General features: G+C 43.4%; 2 protein-coding genes across 3 annotated transcripts; one reads left to right on the forward strand and one right to left on the reverse strand.

Moving 5' to 3' along the window:
- Positions 1–1,642: 1,642 nt before the first annotated feature.
- On the reverse strand, positions 1,643–9,932 carry alkbh2 (alkB homolog 2, alpha-ketoglutarate dependent dioxygenase). 2 transcript variants are annotated; one of them, XM_068055549.1, is made up of 4 exons: positions 9,853–9,932; positions 8,635–9,037; positions 6,926–7,124; positions 1,643–2,452 (listed from the first exon to the last, which is right to left on the reverse strand). In XM_068055549.1, exons 2-4 carry the CDS (start codon positions 8,963–8,965, stop codon positions 2,143–2,145), a joined length of 840 nt encoding a protein of 279 aa, XP_067911650.1. In that variant the 5' UTR covers positions 8,966–9,037; positions 9,853–9,932; the 3' UTR covers positions 1,643–2,142. The 2 variants fall into 2 exon arrangements, with proteins under 2 accessions (XP_067911650.1, XP_067911651.1); XM_068055550.1 differs by lacking the exon at positions 9,853–9,932 and adding an exon at positions 9,734–9,846.
- A 617-nt stretch (positions 9,933–10,549) lies between these two features.
- Positions 10,550–22,145, forward strand: LOC137382968 (uracil-DNA glycosylase-like). Its single transcript, XM_068055551.1, has 7 exons — positions 10,550–10,788; positions 11,628–11,858; positions 15,354–15,449; positions 18,535–18,632; positions 19,803–19,891; positions 20,172–20,350; positions 21,594–22,145. Exons 1-7 carry the CDS (start codon positions 10,588–10,590, stop codon positions 21,732–21,734), a joined length of 1,035 nt encoding a protein of 344 aa, XP_067911652.1. The 5' UTR covers positions 10,550–10,587; the 3' UTR covers positions 21,735–22,145.
- The last annotated feature ends 2,745 nt before the right edge of the window (positions 22,146–24,890 follow it).

Raw genomic sequence — 24,890 nt, forward strand, 5'->3', positions numbered from 1 at the left:
TTTTTTTTAATATACACACCGAGTGGCAATGACCTGGAATTCAATGCCTATGAGAGTGGTGGGAGCAGAGACAATGATTTCAAAAGGAAATTGGATGGGCATTTGAAGGAAATAAACTTCCAAGGTCAACTTCCAGGGATCAAGCGGGGGAAGTGGGATTGACTCCATTGTTCCGTGGAAGTCTGGCTTGGACTCGAGGGGGCCGAGTGGCCATTTTCTATGCTGTAAATGACTCCATGACACATTGACTTATCCCTATTGTATAGCAATTGTTGCTAAAATGCACTTCCATTGCTGGATTGAAACTCACCATGCATTAAAGAAACTTGGTAAGAATTGAAAACATAAGAACAAAAGAACAAAGAAAATTACAGCACAGGAACAGGCCCTTCGGCCCTCCAAGCCTACGCCGATCCAAATCCTCTATCTAAACCTGTCGCCTATTTTCTAAGGGTCTGTATCTCTTTACTTCCTGCCCATTCATGTATCTGTCTAGATACATCTTAAAAGACGCTATCGTGCCCGCGTCTACCACCTCCGCTGGCAAAGCGTTCCATGCACCCACCACCCTCTGCGTAAAGAAATTTCCACGCATATCCCCCCTAAACTTTTCCCCTTTCACTTTGAACTCGTGTCCCCTTGTAATTGAATCCCCCACTCTGGGAAAAAGCTTCTTGCTATCCACTCTGTCTATACGTCTCATGATTTTGTACACCTCAATCAGGTCCCCCCTCAACCTCCGTCTTTCTAATGAAAATAATCCTAATCTACTCAACCTCTCTTCATAGCTAGCGCCCTCCATACCAGGCAACATCCTGGTGAATCTCCTCTGCACCCTCTCCAAAGCATCCACATCCTTTTGGTAATGTGGCGACCAGAACTGCACGCAGTATTCCAAATGTGGCCGAACCAAAGTCCTATACAACTGTAACAAGACCTGCCAACTCTTGTACTCAATACCCCGTCCGATGAAGGAAAGCATGCCGTATGCCTTCTTGACCACATAGACATAGAAATATACTTATGCGGTCCACAACTATTCTATGTGTTGTCTTAGTCTAGTGAAGCTCCCTGAAAAGGTTACTGTGCACCCTACCACAGATGGTGCATTCCACAGGACAAAACCATTTGTAGCTAATGCATGTCTGAGTTACTTGCTGATATTGTTCATATCAGAAGGAACTGTTCCTGCTACAGTATTCTTGAAAAACAATAGATAATGAGACCAAATTCTTATTTGAAGAGCATAAAGATAACTTTTATTTGTTTAAAAAACTGACTCCCACCCAGTACAGACAGTGTCTTACAAATCCAGAGAGTCCTCGGCTTGATGCTTAGTCTTTGTTGAGTCAGCTGTGGCAGCATTTGGGAGACTACAATCGGTTTCTGTATATCTGGGCTATAGCTAGGGAGCAGGGAATAAAAACCAGGCCAGGTTTCTCATTCAATATCACTTACAATGACTCCTGCTGTAAAGTGCATGAGACATCAGGGGATGACGGGCTTGACTGCGAGCTGTGAAGCCCTCCGTAATTAAATAACCATCAAGGCTGGCTTATAAGAAAAAGACTTGCATTTATATAGCACCTTTCATGACATCTCAAAGCACTTTACAGCCAATGAAGTACTTTTTGAAGTGGAATGATCTGGAGGGAGTCGAGGGTTATGGGGCGCCAGGCAGGAAAGTGGAGTTGCGGCCACAATCAGATCGGCCATGATCTTATTGAATGGTGCAGCAGGCTCGAGGGGCCAAATGGCCTACTTCTGCTCCTACATGATCTTATAAGTCACTGTTTTAATGTAGAAAACGTGGAAGCCAGTTTGCATGCAGCAAGATCCCACTAGCAACAATGTGATAATGCCTATATAATCCGTTTGTGATGTTAATTGAGGACTGACTATTGGCCAGGAGAACAGGGATAACCCCCTGCTTTTCTTCAAAATAGCGCCATGGGGTCTTTTACATCCACCTGAGGGGCCGGGGGGGGGGGGGGGTGGTGGGGGCTTGGTTTAACATATCATCCAGGAGATTTATGGGCCAAGGGAGCAACAGTGCTGCGAGTGGCAGCAAATCCTAAACCCAGCGGCTTCAAGAGAAACGGAGAAAATTCAGAAACAGAATCTCCATTGGGGGAAAAGCTCTCAATTCTTTGGCGGAGGCAGAACCTTGCGGAAGGTCAGGTTGACCCTGGGGGCAAGCACTTTCTTGCGGATCGGCAGGCTGTGGTACCAGTGGATGTTTGTCGGGTAGTTCATCATCAGCAGGCTGCCGTGGCCCAGAAGCAGCTTCACCGGTTCCAGGCGCCGTGTTGCACTTTTCCCCCGCGAGTCTCCGTGGCGGAAGACGAAGTCCCTGCAGGCGCCGAAGGAAACTGATGCGATGGGACTGAAAGGCTCCAGTTCCTTCTCATCATCGCGATGCTCCCCAATGTGATCACTTCCATCTTTATACCTGTCAGTAAAGGACAGAAGGTTAGTCTGAGGATAACTAACTCCCTGAACTGGAAAATTTCTTTGACTTTGTTTCCAATTTCTACCCTTCTTTCACCTTCACATGGTTCATCTCAGACTCTTCCCTTCCTCGACTTCTCAGTCTCTATTTCTGGGGATAGGCTATCAACCAATATTTACTATAAACCCACAGACTCCCACAGCTACCTGGACTACACTTCCTCACACCCCACTTCCTGTAATGACTATTCCATTCCCCTAGTTTCTCTGTCACATTTGTTCAGACAATGCAACCTTCCATACTAGTGCTTCCAATATGTCTTCCTTTTTCCTCAACCATAAATTCCCCGCCTCCACTGTTGTTGGCAAGTCCATCAACCGTGTCTGAACTATTTCACACTTCTGCTCTCACCCCTTTCCCTCCCTCCCAGAACCATGATAGGGCTCCCCTTGTTCTCACCTTCCACTCCGCCAGCCTCTGTATTCAATGGATCATCCTCCATTTCTGCCACCTACAGCTTGATGCCACCACCAAACATCTTCCTCTTCTTCCCTCCACCCCCCCCCCCCCCACCACCATTCCACTCCTCAGTCATTCCCAACACCTTCTGAAGGGTCACTGACCTGAAACGTTAACTCTGCTTCTCTCTCCACAGATGCTGCCAGACCTGATGAGTATTTCCAGCATTTCTTGTTTTTATTTCAGATTTCCAGCAGCTGCAGTATTTTGCTTTTACCTTCCCTTTTTCCTACTGCACCTTTCCATGCAAGCACAGAAGATGCAACACCTGCCCTTTTACCTCCTCCCTTCTCACCGTCCAGGGTCCCAAACACTCCTTCCAGGTGAAGCAGCGATTTACTTGTGCTTCTTTCACTTTAGTATATTGTATTCACTGCTCGCAATGCGGTCTCCTCTACATTGGGGAGAATAAACACTGACTGGGTGACCGCTTTGCGGAACATGTCCGTTCAGTTTGCAAGCATTACCCAGAGCTTCCTGTCACTTATTTCAATTCTCCACCTTGCTCCTACTTTGACCTTTCTATTCTTGGCCTGCTACAGTGTTCTAATGAAGCTCAACATAACTTTGAGGAACAGCACCTCATCTTTTGGACTCAGAGTTCAATAATCTTAGATCATAACTCTGCTCCCATACTTTCCTTATTTCATGTTTTTTTTGCTAGTTTGCTCCCCCCCCCCCCCCCCGCCCCCCTTTGTTTCTTTCTTAATCCCTTCTCTTTGTGTTTGGATGGTTGCTATTCGGCCATTCACACCTCATCCAGACACATCTTTTGTTTCCTCACTTGGCTTTGTACCATGAAACCTTTTGTCATTTAGCCTGTCCTGGTGTGCCTCCTATCACAGACCTTCCCTTTTGTTGTTCTTCCCCTCAACCCTCTTTCACTTGCTTAAAACCTATTACATTTCTAACTTTTGCCAGTTCCGATAAATGGCCACAACCTGAAACGTTAAATCTATTTTTCATTCCACAGATGCTGTCAGACCTGAGTATTTTCAGAATTTTCTGGTTTTGTTTCAGATTTCCAGCATCTGCAGTATTTTGTTTTTGGATTACTAACTTGCATCTGAGATTTGTGGCTGGATTGTGATAAAAACCTCTTCCTATAGTTAAAATTTCAATGCATGTTCCATATGTCATTTACCTTTCAGTCTCTAGAGGTGCTCATGATTATAAACCTCTGATACCTCACGCAATTGGGCATTCTTCCAAGGGTAATCCTACACAACAATGGCAGAAGGTAATTCGACCATGGGAGTTTAACCCCAACCAGTCCACCAACAACTTGTATTTATATAGCGCTTTTAACAATAGTAAAATGTTCCAAGGTGCTTCACAGAAGCGTTAACAAACAGGATATGACACTGAGTACACATGGAGATATTCGGTCAAGTGACCACAAGTTGACTCAAAGAGGTGGGTTTTAAAGGAGCATCTTGAAAGGAAAGAGAGGTAGAGCGGGTTAAGAAAATTCCAGAACTTTGGGCCTAGGCAACTGGGCAACATGGCTGCCAGTGCTGGAGCAATTAAAATCGGGGATATACAAGAGGCCAGAACAGATATTGGAGGGTTGCGGGGCTGGAGGAGATGAGAGAGATCGGGAGGGGCGAGACCATGGAGGGATTTGAAGACAAAAGTATAAGAATTTTTAAATTGAGGCGTTGCCAGATCAGAAGCCAACGTAGGTCAGTGAGCACAGGGATGATGGGTGAATGAAGCTGGTGAGAGTTAGGACACAGGTAGCAAGGTTCTGGACGAGCTCAAGTTTATGTAGGGTGGAAGATCAGAGACCAATCGGGAATTGCAACCATTGGAATAGTCAAGCCTAGAGGTAACGAAGGCATGAATGATGGTTCCAGCAGCAGATGAGCTGAGGCAGGGGCAGAATCAGGTGATATTATGGAGGTGGTAGTATGCAGTCTTTGTAATGGAGCACGTTGTAATTGGAGGCTCATCTCGGGGTCAAATATGACACCAAGGCCGCGAATGATCTGGATCAGTCTCAGACAGTTGCTTGGGAAAGTGATGGAGTTTGTGGCGGGGCCCGAAGACAATGGAGCACGCAAGTACAGCAAGGAATTTGGAAGGCAAATGGCATGTTGGTCTTTACTATAAGGGGATTGGAGTACAGGAATAAAGAAGTCTTATGGTTTTTTTCACCATGCGAATTTGCACTGAAAAGAGCAGTTGTTTCCTTGGAAAAGGAGTTCTTAGATGAACTGGCAGATCGATGTTTTGGGCAGCGTACTCTGCCTGTCATCTGGAGAAATAACTGGATTGGGTGCAACGGTGGGCAGGATCTTACTGCTGATCAGTCATTACATGCTCTTGCTGCTATTGGTTGGCTAATTGCGTTCATGATAGGTCAGTACATGCTGTTGCTGCTGATTGGTCAGCTATTGTATCTCGTAAGTCGATACATTCTGTTGTCCTTTTTGGGGTATGTTGGCTGCAGTGCAGGTGGTGATGTGTTTCTTGAGTAGAGGTATCCAGATATCACTGATAAGCAGGCTACTGTCTTGGGAGATGGTGTGGTGTTGATAGATCGTCATAGTGAATGATGAAACAAAATAAAATAAACAAATGGTAAAGGGAGAGCTGGGTGTCGTCAATGTGACATTGTATTTTCAGATGATGTCACCAAGGGGCAGCATGTAAATAAGAAACAGAAGATTGAGGATAGTTCCTTGAAGGACAAGATAGGTTCACACACATGCACTTTGATCAGAGATCACCTAGTGATCAGGAGTGGGCACACAGACTGGTTTTAACCTTCTCTAAACTCAGAGGCAGGTAAGCTTCCCGACTGCCCCATGGCTGAAATCAGCTGACTTGGCAGCTGAAAACCCAAATCTCTCCCAGTGATTCTTTTACCATCAGGAGAGCTCCAGGGGAAACATTCATTAATCTTCTTTAGTCCTTCTGGAAGGAATGGAGAATTTTTTTGCAATTATGTAGCACTTCATTGTGTCACTGGAACATCTTAAACACTTTGCAAGCAAATTGAACAACCGTCCCTTCCTTATATAAGTCAATGAGACAGCCATCCTCATTGAAACAAATGACCAATTAATGGGGTTTTTTGGTGGATACATCCAATTGAAGTATCAGCCTCCAAGTGTTTCGGAGTCAGAAATCAAGGGTAAGAAAAGGCTATTTAGACTACCGAATCTTATCCCTCTGTCACTTCACCCAGCCTAATATCCAACTACACTTCGAACTTCCCCAATGTCAGACCCCACAAGAGCAGATAAACCCATGTCACTTCTTAGGGCGACAGCAAAAAGAAATTTAAAGAATGCCAACTTGGCTCGGTGATCGTTTTCTCACCCGAGTCAGAAAAATCACATGTTCAAACCCCACTTCAGAACTTGAACAACATCCCTCACCTGGACACTTCAGTGCAGTACTGAGGGAGGGCTGCACTGTTGGAGGTGCCATCTTTCAGATGAGACATTAAACCGAGGACCCCGTGCGCCCTCAGCACTATTTTGAGGAGCAGGCGAGTTCTCCCCAGTGTCCTGGCCAATATTTATCCCTCAATCAACATCACAAGGGGAGATTGTTCGGTCATTATCTCATTACTGTTCGTGGGGACTTGCTGTGTGCAAATTGGCTGCGTGTTTTCTACATTATGGTGACTACACTGTCAAAGCATTCTTTGGCTGTAAAGCGCTTTGGGACATCATGAGGTCATGAAAGGCACTATATAAATGTAAATCTTTTTTTCTGCTCAGATATTCCTGCCCCCATAGAAAAGTGCCCAGCCTCAATATGGTCACTAGCAGGAACTCCGTGTGGGGAACAGAGGGAATGGATCAGCCACCTGCCCTTCTGTGCATAGCAAATTGGAGCCTCAACATGCTGCCTGATAATCAGTCATTTCAAAGCATTTCAGCATACGGACCGTCGTCCACTTGCTCCCTCTCCTCCCGACTGTCCGTGAATATTCACCTATTGATCAGCACAAAGTTGAACTTGTGTTCTGTAGCCTGTGTGACTCTGTCCCTTATCATCTCCAGCACAGGAAGCCAAGGCTTAGGGGCCAGGGTCACCCCCGAATAAGTGTAAGTCAGGCTAGGGTCACCATAGGTCACCTGTTTGCGTGGAATATTGTGCCATTTCCCAAACACCTGCACTCTGGTCTGGTCACCTTGAAGAAAAAAAAAAATTCAGAAAAGCAATTTGAGTAAGGACAGTGATCACAGTATTTAAACTATAACCACTAGCCAGAATCTTAGGAAAATCCATTAAATCCAACAGATGTGTACCATTGTGATCTCCAGAAACACATTCAATTGCCTTTTGACTATCTGGTTCAATGACTTCTCCAATAACTAATTCCAGAACATTTGTTATTAGCCTTTGCATAAAAAAAAACTTCTGCCCGATTATCATCTTCCACCTAACTTCATAATGTTTGTGTGCCTGGTATTTGAACCACAGTGCAAGGATTACCTGGATCAACTTTGTCAATTGCCTCCCTAATGTTGAAAATTTTAGTATGATCAGCTCCAAGTCTCTTTTCCAAAGAAAACAGACTCAACCTTTCCTCAGAAGTTAAACTACTGATGCATAAACAAACAAGTCACCTTAAGAGGTGGTCAGGCTTTTCAACTTACAAAGGCTTTGGAACAATATTAGGTTAAAAAATGGAAGGGATAAATCTGAAATATTACTTTAAAATTGTAGAGTGCGAGACAAGGGACCACAGGGCTGATAGCTAGAAATAATTCTTCACGATGTATGAAACATGCGGGAACCTTGATATCCCAGGCACACGATGAGTTAAAAGGGCTTTCTGTTGAGTACGGATGCATTGTGTAAGCAAACTTCAGGCAAGGATACCTTCTCAGATAAGGGGATGACGGAATGTGAGAAATTCATTCATCCATTAATTTGGTCAGTTGTGTTTATAATAATAGAGGGGAAGTGTTTGAGAGGGCAACATAACTATTTTAACAATGATTAGAAAGGATTGAGATGGGCCAAGTGGATTTTACTGGATCCATATTGTTATTCTGCTGTCACTTGTATGTATCTTTGTTTTAGTAGGAGTTACTGGTGGCACGTATAGAATGTAGAGATCAAACATAGATTTAGTACAAGAGTTGTAAGTGGACCTCTATAGCATTCACTCATACCAGAATTGTGAAATATGCTGCCTCAATAAAGACCTGATCATGCTTTGTTATGACTTCACGTGTACGCCAGTGTTTAAAACAAGATGAATTAGAACCAGAAAGCAGTCCAACAGAATGGACCTCCAGAAAAAAAAAAATAGTAGGGGAGGAAGAAACCCTGGAATAATTTAACAATTGGACCTTGCAACAGGCACTACTTTAGGATCTTTCTGAATGCATGAATTTAATTGGGCCGAATGGCCTTCCTCCTTTGCAATCTCCCCCACCATGTAAACACGGCAGATTCGAGTGCACTGGGAGTCAGAGGTGGCTCAAGTAGAAGCTTTTGATAGTCAAGTGAAAACGAGTTGTTGCCAACTTTTCTGGCCCGACTTGCATCTAGTCCGGAAAACAACAGCCCTACAGTGAGTGAGCCCGGGTTGCTGCCCACAGTGAGGCAAAGGTCAGAGTTTAAAATTTTTGTTTAAAGGGAACTGTGCTTTTGTAAATTCTACCCACCCCCATTCCTTTAATCTGTACCTGAAAAATACTCCACAACTTTCTCCAATTGCAAGAATATGTCATCTGCCTCAGATTTGGTGAATATTTTGGTATAATCACAATTCAGTCCCTCAGCTCTCAGTCGCTTCCAGGAATATTCAACATCTCGCACTGATCCCTGCTCAGTGAAGATGGGTGGCAGTTCTGTTGCTTCGCTTCCTCCTGTATTGCTTTTCAGTTTCTTCCTAGGACTCTCTGGCATGTCCTCACTCAAATCCACCACTTCATTGTCCATCTGACATTTTAATTCACATGGTTCTGATCTGTGATTTTCAGAGTTCTTTGATTGCTTAATCACAAACTTGTCCATTGTTGCCTCTGGTCACACACAACGCATTGGGCAGCATTGTGATGTTGAGGTGAAGTTAACTTCAGCAGCAATCTGTTTAGAAAACAGCATATGGACATTCTTCATATACTTGCTTAACTATAAAGTCCCACTTCAATACTGTGCCTAGTTTTGTTTGTTTCCCCACTGATGCCTCCAGAAGCCATCAGTGGCACAGCTCACCACCACCGATACCATCCAATATTACCAAGTTAAGTGAGTCTACAGACTATTCAGCAGCAGCTCAGCCCAATTCCATTTCCATACATCGTCACTTTCCAATAGGATTACTGGACAATAACCATGGTTAGAAACAGAGAGCAGGAGTAGGCCATTCAGCCCTCCGAGCCTGCTCCACCATTCATTATGATCATGGCTGATCATCCAACTCAATAACCTGTTCCTACTTTCTCCCCATATCCTTTGATTCCTTTCACCCCAAGAGCTATATCTAACTCCTTCTTGAAAACATACAATGTTTTGGCCTCAACTGCTTTCTGTGGTAGCAAATTCCACAGGCTCACCACTCTCTGGGTGAAGAAATTTCTCCTCATCTCAGTCCTGAAAGGTTTACCCCATATCCTTAAACTATGACCCCTGGTTCTGGACTCCCCCACCATCGGGAACATCCTCCCTGCATCAACCCTGTCAAGTCCTGTTAGAATTTTATAGGTTTCTATGAGATCCCTCTCACTCTTCTGAACTCCAGCGAATATAATTCTAACTGAAATTGGGTGGATGAGACATTACCTCTCAGATAATTTCCTTTTAAAGAACGACCCCACTTTTGAATTGACTGTTACAGAATTTAAAAAAATTAAGCTACAGTTATTGCAAGTTGAAAAGTCCTAACACCCAGCTGAATTTACCTTAGCACTCTAACATTACACCTTCCAACTGATACTCAACACAACCCACATTTCAGACTCCTCACTTCCTACTTCCTGTGCCTCAACACGTGTCCAGGATCAGCGAATCAACGCACAGATTTGTTTGGTGTTAACCCAATAAATGCTAAGACACACCAAATAAACAGATCGCAATGAATGAATCCCATATTAATGTCTAAAGAGGAGGGGGAAACAGTCAAATAAGCGCAGAGTGCAACACCAACCTTTAGTCCTTAATTGTGCAAAATGGATTAATGTTATTGTCATTATAAATAAATGATTAGCCATTGACATTAATTGAAAGTAAAGTTACTTTTATTCCTCCACTGACTTTTTTCATTATTCAATATCGATAAGAACGAATAGATTTTAAAACTCTGACAAGAGATGATAAAAGTAATAAAACGTGAGATTGGAAACACATCAGCTTTAATTTATTTTAACGTTCCAGATGCATTTCAATCATTCAATCTTTTTAAATGCTCCTATCGGTGTTTTCTGCTAAAGCAACGTAATTATTAGTAATAACGTTAAAATTGAGTGGCTTTCTATTTCTGTAGAATTTGTTCACAAAGTTTCCCCGACTGGCTTATTTTAGCAGTATTTCCGGGGGTGGGGAAATTTGAGTTTGTTAAAAAGTTTTGGTAAAACTTTTGTCCCGCCCTCGGGATCTGGCGCGAAAGAAACCACGCGAGTCAGACTTACCCCAGTTGTATGGTGTGTGTGTATGTGTTTGCTGGACCAACTAAATACTGTCAAAACTCTGAAAATATTAATTCTTTTAGAGGGAAACAGTTCTTCAAAATGATCGGGCAGAAGACGATTGCATCTTACTTCACTCCCGCAGTAAAAAGAACTTTGTCTGAAGTTTCGGAGGAAGAAATTGAAAATGGGCAAGAAACAAATCGAGAAGAGGTAAAAAAAAAGTCAGTTTGTACAAAAAAATGCAGGATTAATGTGAACTAATCAAATTTTGAATAGTAAGTTCAGTGTGTTTTAAATAGTTTATTTGCTCTAGGGGTATGAATTTTTAACTATTGTCTTTTAAGATGTTTACCTTTCTCTGAAGGAGAAGTGGTTTGAGTAATTCAGAAAGATCAAATTTTCTGCAAAAACTCCTGATTCGGAATATTTTTTTTTCCAGTTAACTATAGTTTCGGCGACGTTTTAATTTCAGTTCCAGCAAAGCTTATTGTGAAACTTAGTAACTTGTTTTAAAACGAAATGGTCCTAGTGCTCACTGTGAGGTTCACAGGACAAATAAGATTCCTGAATTTTATCCGCAAACATACTCATCACAATGGGAATTTAATCTCCAATTTTTTTCTCATTAAAAATGCAGTCATTGCTTTTCCATTCCTAAAATGCTAAGTTTGTGCGTTGCTGTATTTTTCTCTCTTGGCAATCTTAATGGTGAAAATGTTTTTTTGTTTTGCAAAGTTTCGTAGTCCTATATAAATATATTACATTTTATAATATCTTCCCTTTTTCATTCAGAGTTGGCGGGAAGAATTGCTTCTGGGAGGGAAAAGTTGCATAGTAGGTGGGGGTCAGCCAATGGGAGGAAGGGGGCGGGGCTCCAATGGAATGTATCGACTGGCGGGGGCGGGGCTTGTGAATATTTGCCGGGAAATTGTAGCGGCGCCGTTTCCAGGTGGGGAAACATCGCTGCAGGGATGTTCCTGCTGGCTTTCCCTGCCTCTCGGCTCCGGCCCCTCTGTCCCCGTCTAACTCGTCCGTTTGTTCCCCGCCAGCAAGAGCAGGATGGTATGAGGACGCCCGTTAAGAAGCTGAAGGCTGACCCGGAGGGAGGAGAGGCACCGGCCAAGCCCAGCTGCCCGCTGAGCCCCGAGCAGCTGTCCCGCATCGAGAGGAACAAGCAGGCGGCGTTGCAGAGACTTGCGGCCCGGAATGTGCCCCCGGGCTTCGGGGAGAGCTGGAAAAAGGAGCTGCTGATGGAGTTCAGCAAACCGTACTTTATCAAGGTGAGAGACTGCTGCAGATACAACAATGAATAGTCCTTCTGAGCACATTGCAGAGACCTAAAAACTGTAACTTTCTATTTCATCCTCCCTTTCCGGAACCTGTATTTACTTAAAACGTGTTGCATTCCTAATATTTTCCAGTTCTGATGAAAGTGCATCAAATAGTAATTCTATATCTCTCTACTTCAAACCTTCCAGCATGTTCTGATTTGATTTCAAGCACCTACAGTATTTTACTTTAGAACTTTATCTTTCTTCTAGATTCTCATTGCATACAGAATTAATATTGCTCCTCTGATCTGGATTATAGCCTTGTATTTTCTAGAGCATGGTTTGCTGTCTTTAAATAGCCAGTTAGACACTGTTAAAAATCTGGTTGAATCTTTATGCCAGTGACAATACTATATGTTTTATCTGGCTAACTGGATTTCAGAACCCACTCTTTAGTCATGTACATCAATAAAAAGATATAATCTTGATATGCGGTTGTCTGTTAGCATACCAGAATCTTTGTCTTCGGCAGTCCCTCGGGAATGAGGATAATTTTCTTACACTCCAGGGTTCTCGGTCCTTAGGTGACTGAATAGTCCAATTCTGGATCCACACACTGTGCCACAGGTGGTGTTTGGTGAGCTGAGCGGATGGGATGCTCGAATTTCGGAACGCTCCTTCCGCTGTTTGCGCTCTGTCGCTGCCTGGGCATGTCGATGTTGTTTGAACTGGCGGGCACCTTCACGGATGCTTCTTCTCCATTTTGGGAGGTCTCGGAAGAGATTCGCACGAATCGGTGGAGATGTCACTTTTTTCAGGGAGGCTTTTAAGGACATCCTTGTAGTGTTTCCTCTGCCCTCCTGGTAGCTCCTTGCCGTGACTGTGTAGGAAGCTTGTTTTGGGAGTCGTCAGGCACGCGGACGATGTGGCCCGCCCAGCATAACTGACTAGCCATGACCAGTGTCTCGATACTGGGGATGTTGGCCTGAGAGAGGACACTGATATTGGAGCGCCTGTCCTGCCAGTGAATTTGCAGCATCTTGCGGAGGTACCACTGGTGATCTCTCTCCAGGGCTTTGAGATGTCTGCTGTACAGTGTCCAATTTTCCAACACATACAGGAGGGCAGGTAACACTGTGGCCCTGTAGACCATGAGCTTGGTGCCAGGTTTGAGGTCTTTGTTGTCAAACACTTTTTTTTTTTCCTCGGACAACCAAAGGCTGCGCTGGCACACTGGAGGCAATGCTGAATTGCATTGTCAATGTCTGCCCTTGCTGAGAGGAGGCTCCCAAGGTATGAGAAGTGATCGACATTGTCCAGTGGTTCGCTGTGGATCTCGATAGTCTGGGGCAGTGTAGCGCTGTGGGAGCAGGCTGGTAGAGGACCTTTTGTCTTTCGGATGTTTAGCTTAAGGCCCATTCAATCTTATGCCTCTGAATGCATTGACAAGGGTTTGAAGCTTGGCCTCTGTGTGCGTATGCGCACACATTGTCGGCGTACTGCAGCTCGATGACAGAGGTTGGAATGGCCTTGGTGCTGGACTGGAGGCGACGTAGATTAAATAGTTTTCTGCTTGTCCTGTAGAGTAGATCTACTCTGGCAGGGAGCTTCGTGGAGATGAGGTGGAGTGTTGCAGCGAGGAAGATTGAAAAGAGTGTTGGTATGATACACAGCCTTGATTGACCCCAGTTTGCACTCTGGGTCAGTGACAGATCCGTTGGCAAGGATTACAGCTTGCATGTCGTCATGCAGCAGGCGTTCCTGAATTGAAGCATCACCAAAATTGGAGAGGGTGGTGTTAATAATAAAAAAAAAACTTGAAGACTGAGGTTCATCAAAAAACCCATGACCTAAATAACAGCTGTTGGGCTGAAAGAGTGCAGGAAGTACAGCAGCTTGCTGACCGCCACGACATGTGTGGATCGTTCAGTGCAGTCAAGACCATTTACAGCCCATTTACCCAAGGACCTACCCCACTGAGCGCATGGAGCGTTGCTGATCAAGGACAGAGAGGCAGCCAACGCTCGTTGGAAGGAGCACTTCGAAGATCATCATTGCAACTCAGTCCTTGATGCGAGTGCCCGCGACTACGTTCCACAGCATGCTACCCTCCACAACCTCAACACGACCCCAGCCTGACATGAGATCGAAATGGCCATCTGACAGCTAAAAAAACAAAAAGGCCGCCGATGTTGGTGGAATTCCTGCCAAAATTCTAAAATATGGCAGAGAGGCACTCTGGACAAATACATGGTCTCATCTCCCTCATCTGGAAGGAGGAGAGCACGCCAGGGGATCTCCGAGCCACTGTAATTGTGACCATCTTCAAAAAAGGTGACGAGACCGACTGTGGTAACTACAGAGGGGTATCCCTGCTGTCCACCACAGGGAAGGTCATTGCAAGAGTCCTTCTCAACCACTTCCTTCCCGTGGCTGAAGAGCTCCTAGTGGAATCACAGTGTGGATTCTGTCCATCAGGAGGCACAGTGGACATGATCTTCACAGCAAGACAACTCCAAGGGAAATGTAGGGAGCAGCAGCAATCTCTATACATGGCTGCCTTTGACCTCACAAAGGCCTTCAATTCTAACAACCGAGAAGGATTATGATTTTTTAAAAATTCGTTCATGGGATGTGGGCATTGTTGGCTAGGCCAACATTTATTGCCCATCCGTAACGGTCATTTAAGAGTCAACCACATTGCTGTGGGTCTGGTGTCACAAGTAGGCCAGACCAGGTGAGGATTAGGCAGATTTCCTTCCCTAAAGGACATCAGTGAACCAGATTTTTTTTTTCCAACGATCAACAATGGTTTCATGGTCACCATTACACTAGCTTTTTAATTCCAGATTTTATTAATTGAATTCAAATTTCACCATCTGCTGTGGTGGGATTTGAACCCATGTCCCCAGAGCATTAGCCTGGGGCTCTGGTTACTAGTCCAGTGGCACTACCACTACGCCACCGCCTTCCCCCTGCACCATCACCATCCTCCACCTGCTGCACGACGACATGCAAGCTGTAATCTTTGCCAACTGATCTGCCACTGTTCCAACCCGAGTGCAAACTGGGGTCAAGCAAGGCTGTGTCGTCGCACCAACGCTCTTTTCCATCTTCCTCACTGCAGCACTCCACCTCATCTCCATGAAGTTTAGTCATATACATCCAATAAGAAGTGGTTGTCTGTTGGAATACCAGAGTACTGTGCCATAGGGTGGTGTGTATTGGTGTTTGTGTATTTAGTTTGTTCTCTCCCAACATGCAGAACAGCAGCTTAACCTAGCTTGAAGCCTGGGAGTGAGTCGTCTGCTTTCTGGATTGGGAGGAGTCTGCCTTGGGCAACCTTTTTTATTAATAGAACAATATTGTAAGGTTTAGGAAAGAATCAGTTGTCACCACAGTTTCGATCCATTAGCTCTAGCGCACACTTGCTAGTGAGTGATGTAGACTGAGTCTGCTGTTTTACCCCTGTCTGAAATGGTTTTAATTCTGCTTTGTTTGCAGCTGATGGGATTTGTAGCATTGGAGAGGAAACGTTGGACAGTTTACCCACCACCTCACCAAGTCTTCACCTGGACAGAGATGTGTAATATTCATGATGTAAGTACTGAGAGGTCTGTTTTTAATTACATGCTCCCCACTTGGTGAATCTGCCTTGCTGTAGACATGTCAACTATCAACCTGCACGTTTTGAAGCAAATACTCAGTTTAAATCTGGGGTGGGGAGGAAGTCGTAATCAGAGATAGGTGTCAGCCATTGTGCCAGTGGGTAGCACACTGACCTCTGAGCTAAAAGCTTGTGGGTTCAGGTCTCACTGCAAAGACTAGAGCAAAACCCAGTGCAGTAGTGTGGGGGTGGGAACAATTGCATTGTCTTTTTAAAATATGTAATGCCTAGATAAGAGTAAACATTTCTTCATATAGCTGGTAACCACTACCTTAACTGGGTGCAATGCCAACATACACAAATTGATTCATTCCTCTGTTTCCATGAGTTAGCTGGCTTCCTTTTAATCTACTCAGAAATGAATTAAATCTAGTTTATTTAAGGGCAAGGCCGTTATTTCTTTGGCATGTTAATGTATACAGATTTGTACACGGGCAGAAATATTTATTTGCAATGGCTCACCCATTTGGAAAGAAGATTGGTTAACACCTTGAGACGAATATTTGGCGCAAGTTTCCTCTGTTATAAAGAACTTGCATTTATGTAGCTCCATTCACGTCTTCGGGGTGACCCAAAGAGCGATAACCAGCAATTTAATCTGAGATGTTGTCACTGTTTATGTTGGCAAACATGGTGGCCAATTCTCGCACCACAAGATTCCACCAACAACAAATTGGGGAAGGTCTATCAGTGCAGAAGTCCAGAACAATAGGAGAACTAACTGCTGTTCAGGTGGATGCAAAAGTTACATTGCATTCTGAACAGACAGATGGGGCCTCAATTTAACACCTCATCTGAAAGAATGCACCTCCGACAATGCAGAACTCCTTCTGTGCTGAAGCATTTTTTGAGATTATGTTCAAGTCCGTCTTCTAACTCAGGTAGGGGTGCAAACAGCTGAAGCAAGCTCTCCCTTGAGAGTACCACCTGGCCACTTCTCTACAATTCAACCATCGGCATTGTATGTTCAATATATTTCAGTTCCTGGAATTAATGCTTTGGTTTTGAGCAATAGGCAAGAATAGTGGCTGATCTAAATACAAGCATTATATCAGGAAGTCTGAGTTACAACTGCATAGATGATTTGGCTAATTGAGTCCATGCTTATGAAAAGTTTTACTGCAAATGTGTAGCACATTATCAAATTGTGTGAAGAATATGTTCTGATGGTACTCGTTTTAATCTTATCAATAATCAGCAACCTGTGTTTCTCTGCTTGTAAGTGTTATTTATAAATTAATCTTGAATTTGTCTGTGGCATTTACTGCCTTTCAGAGTATACAGGAAAATGTGGGACATGTGGTCTTGCTGCCTTATAACAGGTAATTGCTCACCCTGTGGCATGCTATCACAGCAGGCATATGGGCATAAGTTTTGCTTTGTAGGGAACAGCTTTCTACCATGAGTGTATTTGTTGGAAGGTTGAATTGTAACACAGTGTCAGAGGATTGGTATTGGCAAGGGGAGATGAGCCATTACTTATTGAGAAATTGAGTACTTTCTTATTTAGGACTTCCAGTCTCAAGCACGCTCAGTTCCGGAGTACTATAGCCACTTGTAGAGCTTTGACTTGGAATCAGGAGGAATTCCCCCTGTTGTACAAGTGTGACATTTCCAGTCACTTTAATCGGCCACATTGAGTTGGAACAGTTTTATACTCAAGTTCCCATCTTAGAGCTGGGTTCTGATTGCCCCCAAGTTTTTTTTAAGAATAAAAACAGAAAATGCTGGAAATGTACAACAGGGAAATATTTGTTTCCAAGCTCTAGTATAGTCCATTTACCCCCAAATGGTTTTTGTTCTCGAGCTGTAGCATTTTCTGAATTTAGGTTTTCAGCATTTGTTTTCTCTAATTGCTGTCGCAACAGACAGATGCATTTACTCATCAGTATGGGCTGGATTTAATTCCAAATTATTTGGTCTTCCTGTTAAAATTAGATTTCTTGTAGGTAGTCTAGTGTGTATATATAGGCTAGAATGATGGCATGGCTCAACCTGTCAAGGTACAGTACTTGGAGAATGGGGTCAGAGTTCACTGGGTAACGTCACATAGACTGCATAGACCCTTTTTTTTTTAAATGACACTTTCACCCCCCCAGGAGCTAGCATGTGGTGAGCTTTGACAGATGAAAGCATATACACGTGTGCAGGAGTCACCAGATAATCAAAACAAGCCCTGGTTTCTTCCGTGTCCTATTTGAGGGGGGACCAGTTGTAGCACCAACTTATGCAAATCTAGTTAAGATCAAGTAACTTGATAAACCATCGGTTAAGCCTGGATGTTTCCTGGTTTCTACAGCTTGGTGCTGCATTACACAGTATCGTGGAAGTTTACTGCACAAACTGTCTAGCTCACCAGCTCTTTGTTAGAACAATCCAATGCTAATGACACTACCCCAGACTGTCACAATAACTATGCTCCTCTGTTTTGAACATTTATTGTCCTTAAAAAGATGCAGTGGTCTCTGCCTCAACTATTCCTGTCGCAAAAACAATTCCCAATGCTTGAGTCAATTTGAAATGGATGAACCCTCATAACTGACCCTCTTTTTTTTTTTTCCCCTCCCTCCCCAAGCCAGAAACAATAGTCTTTCTGTCTTCACTATATCCAATCCCCTTTTCATTATTGAATCTCCTTTTGCCCTTCTCTGCTCCAGTGGAAATAGACCCATTATTTTAAGTCTCTCCTTTATAACTCTTCCCTGTCTCTAGTTAATCCACAATGTATTCTCTCTGGTTTTCATACCTTTTCTGTAATCAGACACACATTCTATACAGTACTTTGTGGCCTAACCATTGGAGTGTGTATATTTGTTACCTCTTTGTTCTTGTACTCTGCCCCTATTTATAAAACTCAGAAATTTGAAAAGAAATATTGTGGAAATTTCCTTTGTAATAGATTTTAGAATCTCAAATGTTACACTAGATTATTAGCTGAAATGTTAAACACTGAGCATGGGCAGAGCTGTCCGGAACAGTGAATAATGGAGTAAAAGGAAGCTTTGTATTTGTGTGCAGGTGAAGGTGGTTATTCTTGGCCAGGACCCGTACCATGGACCAAACCAGGCTCATGGGCTGTGCTTCAGCGTAAAACGCCCAGTGCCGCCTCCACCCAGGTATGTTGCTGCCTCGTGTATAGAGTTCAAGGTGATACTTTAATTATTTAGGTTTTAGCTGTAACTTGCACAACTGTTCTCCAAATTGTAAAGGTGTAATTATTTGCCCAGTAAATCCCCTTGGAGAACTGTGTAAAACATTGATCTGCTCAGATCACCAGTATCTGTAACTGAAATTATAGACCTGGGAAGTGGCCAGGCAGGAAAAGACCAGCTGGTCCATCAAGCCTGCTGCACATTCACGATAGCTGGAGCATCATCGCTACACAGTTGCCAACCCCAACCTACTCCGAGTCGTGTCGTCTCCAGGATAGGCCAACTAGAGGAAATGTACTCCTGGGAAATTCATCTCTGACCTCTGACACACGGACTCACGGGGTGGGTTGGGAAGCACATGGACACGTCAGTGAAGACCCAGTCCGGCTCCCATTGGAGGTCGTGCAGAGTCAGTACCTACCACACCAGCTGGAACTGAGCTGAGTTGGCTGATTTAGGGAAGGTAGAGGGGGCGGGAGTTAGTGAGACTACAAAGCAGCATGTCTTGTGAAGAAAGTAGCCCGAAGCTGGTCATTCCTAGTTACAGTTCCACAGGCGTTGGCTTCCCAAATGTTCACTTTTTTTTTTGGGTGAGTCATCTTACTCAACTTCAGTTGAGCCTGTTTCTGCCTTGAGATTTACACGAATGCATTTTCCAGTAAGGGTTAGTAAATACCATCAGGATGAGGAACATTGACTGATTTTTAGCACCCAAGCTGACTTAGTGCAGGCTGGGGATCAAAGTTTGGACCTTCCTGATTGCTATTGCTTTGTTCCATATAAGACGGGACATTGAGCCTGTAAGGAAAATTGATTTATAAAGTTATTTTCTCTAAATGCATGCATACTGAGATGGTCAGAATTTTATTAGAATTGTTACAGCTCCATTCTGGTCTTGTGCAGCAAGATAGATGGTGAGATGTTGCAGTAGGAATACATCCTATTCCTGTATATTAATAGTAATGTCCCGGGGAGGGGAATTCTACTTGAAGCAACTTTCCTGTTGATAGTTAGAGGAAGTGAGTGGACCTGTAAGTTCCTGAAAGAGTTGGGGTGAAGAGATGAATGTTTTGCTTGGCTTCTCCTGTATGTTGAACAGTCTACTTGAAGTTAATTTGACTTGTTTCCATGCAGTCTGGAAAACATGTACAAGGAACTACAATCGGACATTGAAGGCTTTGAGCCCCCAATGCATGGCGATCTGACTGGCTGGGCAAAGCAAGGTAATGTGCATATGGAAAATTGTATTCTGTTTGAGTTGAGGCGCTAATAGTTACTAGACTTGAATTTGCTCTCCAAGGTTAAAGTCAGGCTGTGGTGGTGTTTTTGATATTGGACGAAATGGTGAGACCAAGATTGTCAATAGAAATGGGGGAGCCAGCAAGTGTAAGGAGCAGTAATTCATGCCCAGGCCTTGGCATTTTAGACCAATGGACTTGCTATGTACCAGACTGGAGCAAATTTTCATCCTCTCTTCATGGGTGTTGTGTTTTGTTGAAACAGGTGTGTTGCTGCTGAATGCAGTCCTCACTGTGCGTGCACATCAGGCAAACTCTCACAAGGAGCGAGGCTGGGAAGAATTCACGGATGCAGTGGTATCTTATCTGAATAACAACCTGGATGGCTTGGTGTTCATGCTGTGGGGAGCATACGCACAGCGAAAGGGCAGTGTGATCGACAGGGTAGGTTGTTGTAAATCTTCCTCCAGGGAAGGCTGTAATCTAGAGTATTAACTTGGAAGTCTTTTCATTCACGTTATTTGAAACAATCTTGTGTTTTTAATGAAGCCTTGCATGTGGGATGAGCACGTTGAGACATTTGAAAAGAGCTTTTATACAGCACCATTCAGATGTTCCAAAATGCTTTACAGTCAATTAATTACATTTGAAGTGTAGTCTGTTTTGTAGGCAGACATGGCAGCCAAATCACATACAGCAATATTCCATAAAGGGCAATGGAATAAATGACTGGTTTAATCTGTTTGATGGAGAAATGTGCCATGGGATCTGCTACATACACTTGAACAGGTGTCTTAGTTGAATGCCTCATCCAAAGGGTGGATTAAACCTCCTGGTGTACAGGGGCATGCTTGTATTGAGAGTGATGCACCTTCAAGGGTTAAAACAGTTTGGCTCTTCATGGTTCCTGGGACACATTTTGCTTGGCAGAGAGAGTGCCAGTAACTAGTCGTTTTGTTGGTTGTGGTCACCTTTGCATTGGTTTAGGTCAGCTTTTGCTGCTAGCTTAGTCCTCCACTCCTGTAAAGCTTGTGTTTTTGTATGGGATGATACAGTAATTAAATTTTGAATAGAGCATCACAGTTGGCAACTTTCACATGGGAGGCAAAAGGTTATCCTTGTTCATTGCAGCACATTGTATGTGGTGAGTTTTTTTCCCCTACATAGTTGTCTCTAGTTTAACTTGTTTCCCTCACTGGGTAGAGATGCTGTTCTACTCATTCTCTCAGTTGGCACTTGCCAGAGAGATTACCATGAAACTTGCCCCAAGTTGGCCACCTGAGGTAGTGGTCAAAAGTGATTAGTTTAGCAGAGAGGTCGGTGTAGCTATGAAATGCCATCTGCTGTTCAGTAGTTTGCCTTCTGTTCTGGGGGTGCTGTTGCTCTCCAGCCTGTCTCTGCTTGTACTGCTGGCCTGGCTAGGATCAGCTCATGTGAGCAATGGGAACTGAAACTGGAACTTATTGCTGTGTGTGTGGCTCTGTACCACACTGGACCAATCTAGGCAGAGGGGGATATTGGAATGTTTGCTTTATCTGCATCATGTATGATCCCATACATTGTGTGCTCAACTGCTTGATTCTGTGTGAGGGGTGTATTGATGCTATGAAGTGTAGAAGCCCCTCACACAAGACTCTGTACTGTGCTATCCACTGTCTCTCTAACTGGGATTGCCACTCTGTTACAGAAACGTCACCATGTCCTGCAGACAGTTCACCCGTCTCCACTCTCTGCACACCGAGGCTTCTTTGGCTGCAAGCACTTCTCTAGAACCAACGAGTTGCTTAAGAAATCAGGGAAGACCCCCATCAACTGGAAGTTGCTGTGAGCCCAGTTGGGAGAAAGAGTTTTGGTGGGATTAGGATTTATCGTAAGCCAGACCTGGGCAGAAGAACTGATTTCATGTTAACTGATTGGAAGGGCCTTATTACTAGATAATTACATGGTTTGAGATCTGTTAAATCTTTCCAACCTCTCGGAGCATAATGCTCACTTAACAGATCAGATTGAGATTTTATTTTGTTCCAGTGGCCCATGTGTATCTGGGTGCAGGTAAAAGAGCCTTTTTAATACAGAATTTCCATGGAAATGTCTGTTAATTTAGTCCATGACTGAAAGCTTTTAAGGTGTAATTTCACTGTAAATATGTCTGCATTTCATTCATTCATTTCTTTGTTAATGTTCTGCTTGCTGTAAACTGCTTTGGCACTGACTTGTGAATATGTTAAATAAAATTTTATTTCTTTTCCAGAGTTTATTAGTCACTCAACCTTTTAAAAATGTGTCTTATTTAAGTCCTGAACTTGCATTTGAAAGCACCTTTTTGTGTCCTTTTAGGCTGTGAAGCGTTTCTGGCAATCCAATCAATTGCTTCTGAAGAGGTAGTTACTCCCATTTAGACAAACTTTGTGCAAAATGTGCACAAAGTAAAATCCATCCCACAAGTAGTGACCAGGCACATGTCCAGTTAAGATGCTTTGATTAAAGGATAAATGTTAGGCAGGGCATGCATCCATTGTGTGCCTGTACTGGATAGGTTTGATGTCTCAGCTGAAAAACATCTCTCACCATGTGCCATCCCTACATTTATTGCACTGAAATGTCAGTCAAATTTAAGGTGAAATCTGTCTGTCAACATGACTAAGGCAAGAGTACTACCACTGAGCCAAGATGATGCTTCTTAATTCCTCTTGAGTTTGCTGTGTCATTGCAAATGTTGACCTGGATTTATCTTCCCTCTAGTTTTGAGATAGTGGAATTAGTAGAGTTCAAAGTGCAGTTGAGTGTTGGGCTGGGTGAACTGGAAAAGGACACTATTCAATAGCCTTTTCTTTATTATATTCATTGATCTGCATTAAGTAATACTAAGGCTGTAATTAAAATGCTGGATTTGGGAACAAACTGGGGAAAAAATAAATTAACAGTGCAAAGTCTTTGTGTGAAATATTAGATACCAAAGAGAGGTATACAAGCCTGTAATTTGAAATTGCACCTTTTTAATATGTAGATTGGATTGCAGCTGTTAATCATTGACAGGTAGTTACCTTAAATTTTTTTTTGTTTGGTAAGCTGTTTGTGGTAAAGTTGAGGTATCTGGAGAAAGAAATATTTGACTGTTCCAAAGTCAATGTCTCTATCTTACCCCAGTTATTGTGGATCAACCTCAATCTCAAACAAGCACTTCAGAGTGCATCAGTCTGGCGTTAGTCGTTACTTACAACAGCCACACTTGTGGATTTTCTGTGTGTCAAATCTAGATTCGAGTATGGAAAGCCAAACTCATTTCAGTTAGGACTCCGTCAACTTGAGTGTAAACTTGAACAACTAATTGATCAGTGATGACGCACTTTGTAGTGTTCCACAAAGTGACATATTTCTCCATTTTTAATATCTGGCATTGAATAGTCAATGGACTGTTGTAGTTTGCATCCTCAATATCCCTGCAATGGGCCCTAACTTAAAATTGTTACAGCATCCCTACCACATGTGACCTTTTCTCATTTACTGTACAAGCCTCGCTGAATGAGACTGATGACAGGAGCTAAATTTATGGATGTTTGCTATGGAAGAATGGAGTGTCATTGTTCAGCCCAGTTTCAGCTGGTAGACAGGAAACTCCTTCACGAGACTGGGTTGGGTTTGAACCTCGGCCCAAAGGTGAAGCCTAATCGAGACATTCAAGGCATTGTATTAGTTGTCTCAATTCTTAATCTCTGCTTGTAATGTCTCAAAATCTCCTGCTGATGGCAGCCTGCTCCTTTTTAGTGAGTTATAGGAAGTAGTTGACTGAATAAATCAAACTCAAATCCTGCTGTTTGAGAATTGTTCCAGCTCTGGTTGTAAGAAATAGGAGCAGGAGTAGGCCATTTAGTCCCTCGAGCCTGCTCAGCCATTCAATAAGATCTTGGCCTCAACTCCACTTTTCTGCCTATTACCCATAACTTTTGACTCCCCTATAGTTCAAAAATCTGTCCATCTCAGCCTTGAACATCAATGATTGCAGGGATGTGAAAATTCAATTATGAAAGATTGGAGAAGTTGGGACAGTTTTCCTTGCAGAAGAGAAGGCTGAGAGGAGATTTGATAGAGGTATTCAAAAGCTTGAGGGGTCTGGACAGAGTAGATAAGGAGAAACTGTTCCCACTCGTGAAAGAATCGAGAACGAGAGGGCACAGATTTAAAGTATTTGGTAAAAGAAACAAAAGTGACATGAAAAACTTTGCAGCGAGTGGTTAAGGTCTGGAATGCACAGCCTGAGAGTCTGGTGGAGGCGAATTCAATTGAAGCATTCAAAATAAAATTAGACAGTTATAGGAAAAGGAGGAATGTGCAAACTTCTGTAGAGAAGACAATGGCACTAAATTAATTGCTCATTCAGAGTGCTGAGCTGAATGGCCTCCTGTGCTGTAACAATTCCGTGAACATATTCAATGACATGATTAAGGTCCAATTAAGGGTTTAAGACTCCTCAACTCCATGCAGTATGTGTGGACAGGAGACTGGTTATGTTTACTGCTAAGCAGCTCGTTTTAACCAGTTTATCTCTAGCAGTACGAGTGCAAAAGTAGAGGATACTTCACCTTTTCCCTCGGACACGCTGTAGTGTTCTGGGTTTGGGTAAGTGCGGGTACACCAATGGGGAGAATGTGCACAGAGGAAGATGACGTTTATTTATATTTCCCATGGCTGGGAAATTTAAATTAAGTTAATTAAATAAATGGAATCAAAAGCGAGTATCAGTAATTGTGACCATGCAACTATTGGATTGTTGAAAAACCCCATCTGGTTCGCTAATGCCCTTTCGGAAAGGAAATCTGCCGTCCTTACCTGGTCTCGACTATATGTGATTGCAGCTGTACAGCCATGTGATTGACTCTTAACTGCCCTCCAAAGTGGCCCAGTGAACCACTCCATTGTATTCAATAAGGTGGCTCACCGCCCCCTCAAGGGAAGTTGGGGATGGGCTGTAAATGCTGGCTTTGCC

The sequence above is a fragment of the Heterodontus francisci genome, chromosome 23 (assembly GCF_036365525.1).
Source record: "Heterodontus francisci isolate sHetFra1 chromosome 23, sHetFra1.hap1, whole genome shotgun sequence".
Lineage (NCBI taxonomy): Eukaryota > Metazoa > Chordata > Chondrichthyes > Heterodontiformes > Heterodontidae > Heterodontus > Heterodontus francisci.

Bases quoted from the DNA above. Each gene is read 5' to 3' on its own strand.
- LOC137382968 (XM_068055551.1), top strand. From the start codon at position 10,588: ATGGTGTGTGTGTATGTGTTTGCTGGACCAACTAAATACTGTCAAAAC. The intron at 10,789-11,627 runs GTAAAAAAAAAG...GTTCCCCGCCAG, and splicing joins AAGAAACAAATCGAGAAGAG to CAAGAGCAGGATGGTATGAG. The intron at 15,450-18,534 runs GTAAGTACTGAG...ATTTGTGTGCAG, and splicing joins AGATGTGTAATATTCATGAT to GTGAAGGTGGTTATTCTTGG.
- alkbh2 (XM_068055549.1), bottom strand. From the start codon at position 8,965: ATGGACAAGTTTGTGATTAAGCAATCAAAGAACTCTGAAAATCACAGA. The intron at 7,125-8,634 runs GTACAGATTAAA...TTTTTCTTCAAG, and splicing joins AGTTGTGGAGTATTTTTCAG to GTGACCAGACCAGAGTGCAG. The intron at 2,453-6,925 runs GTGAATATTCAC...CTTTACTGACAG, and splicing joins AACTTTGTGCTGATCAATAG to GTATAAAGATGGAAGTGATC.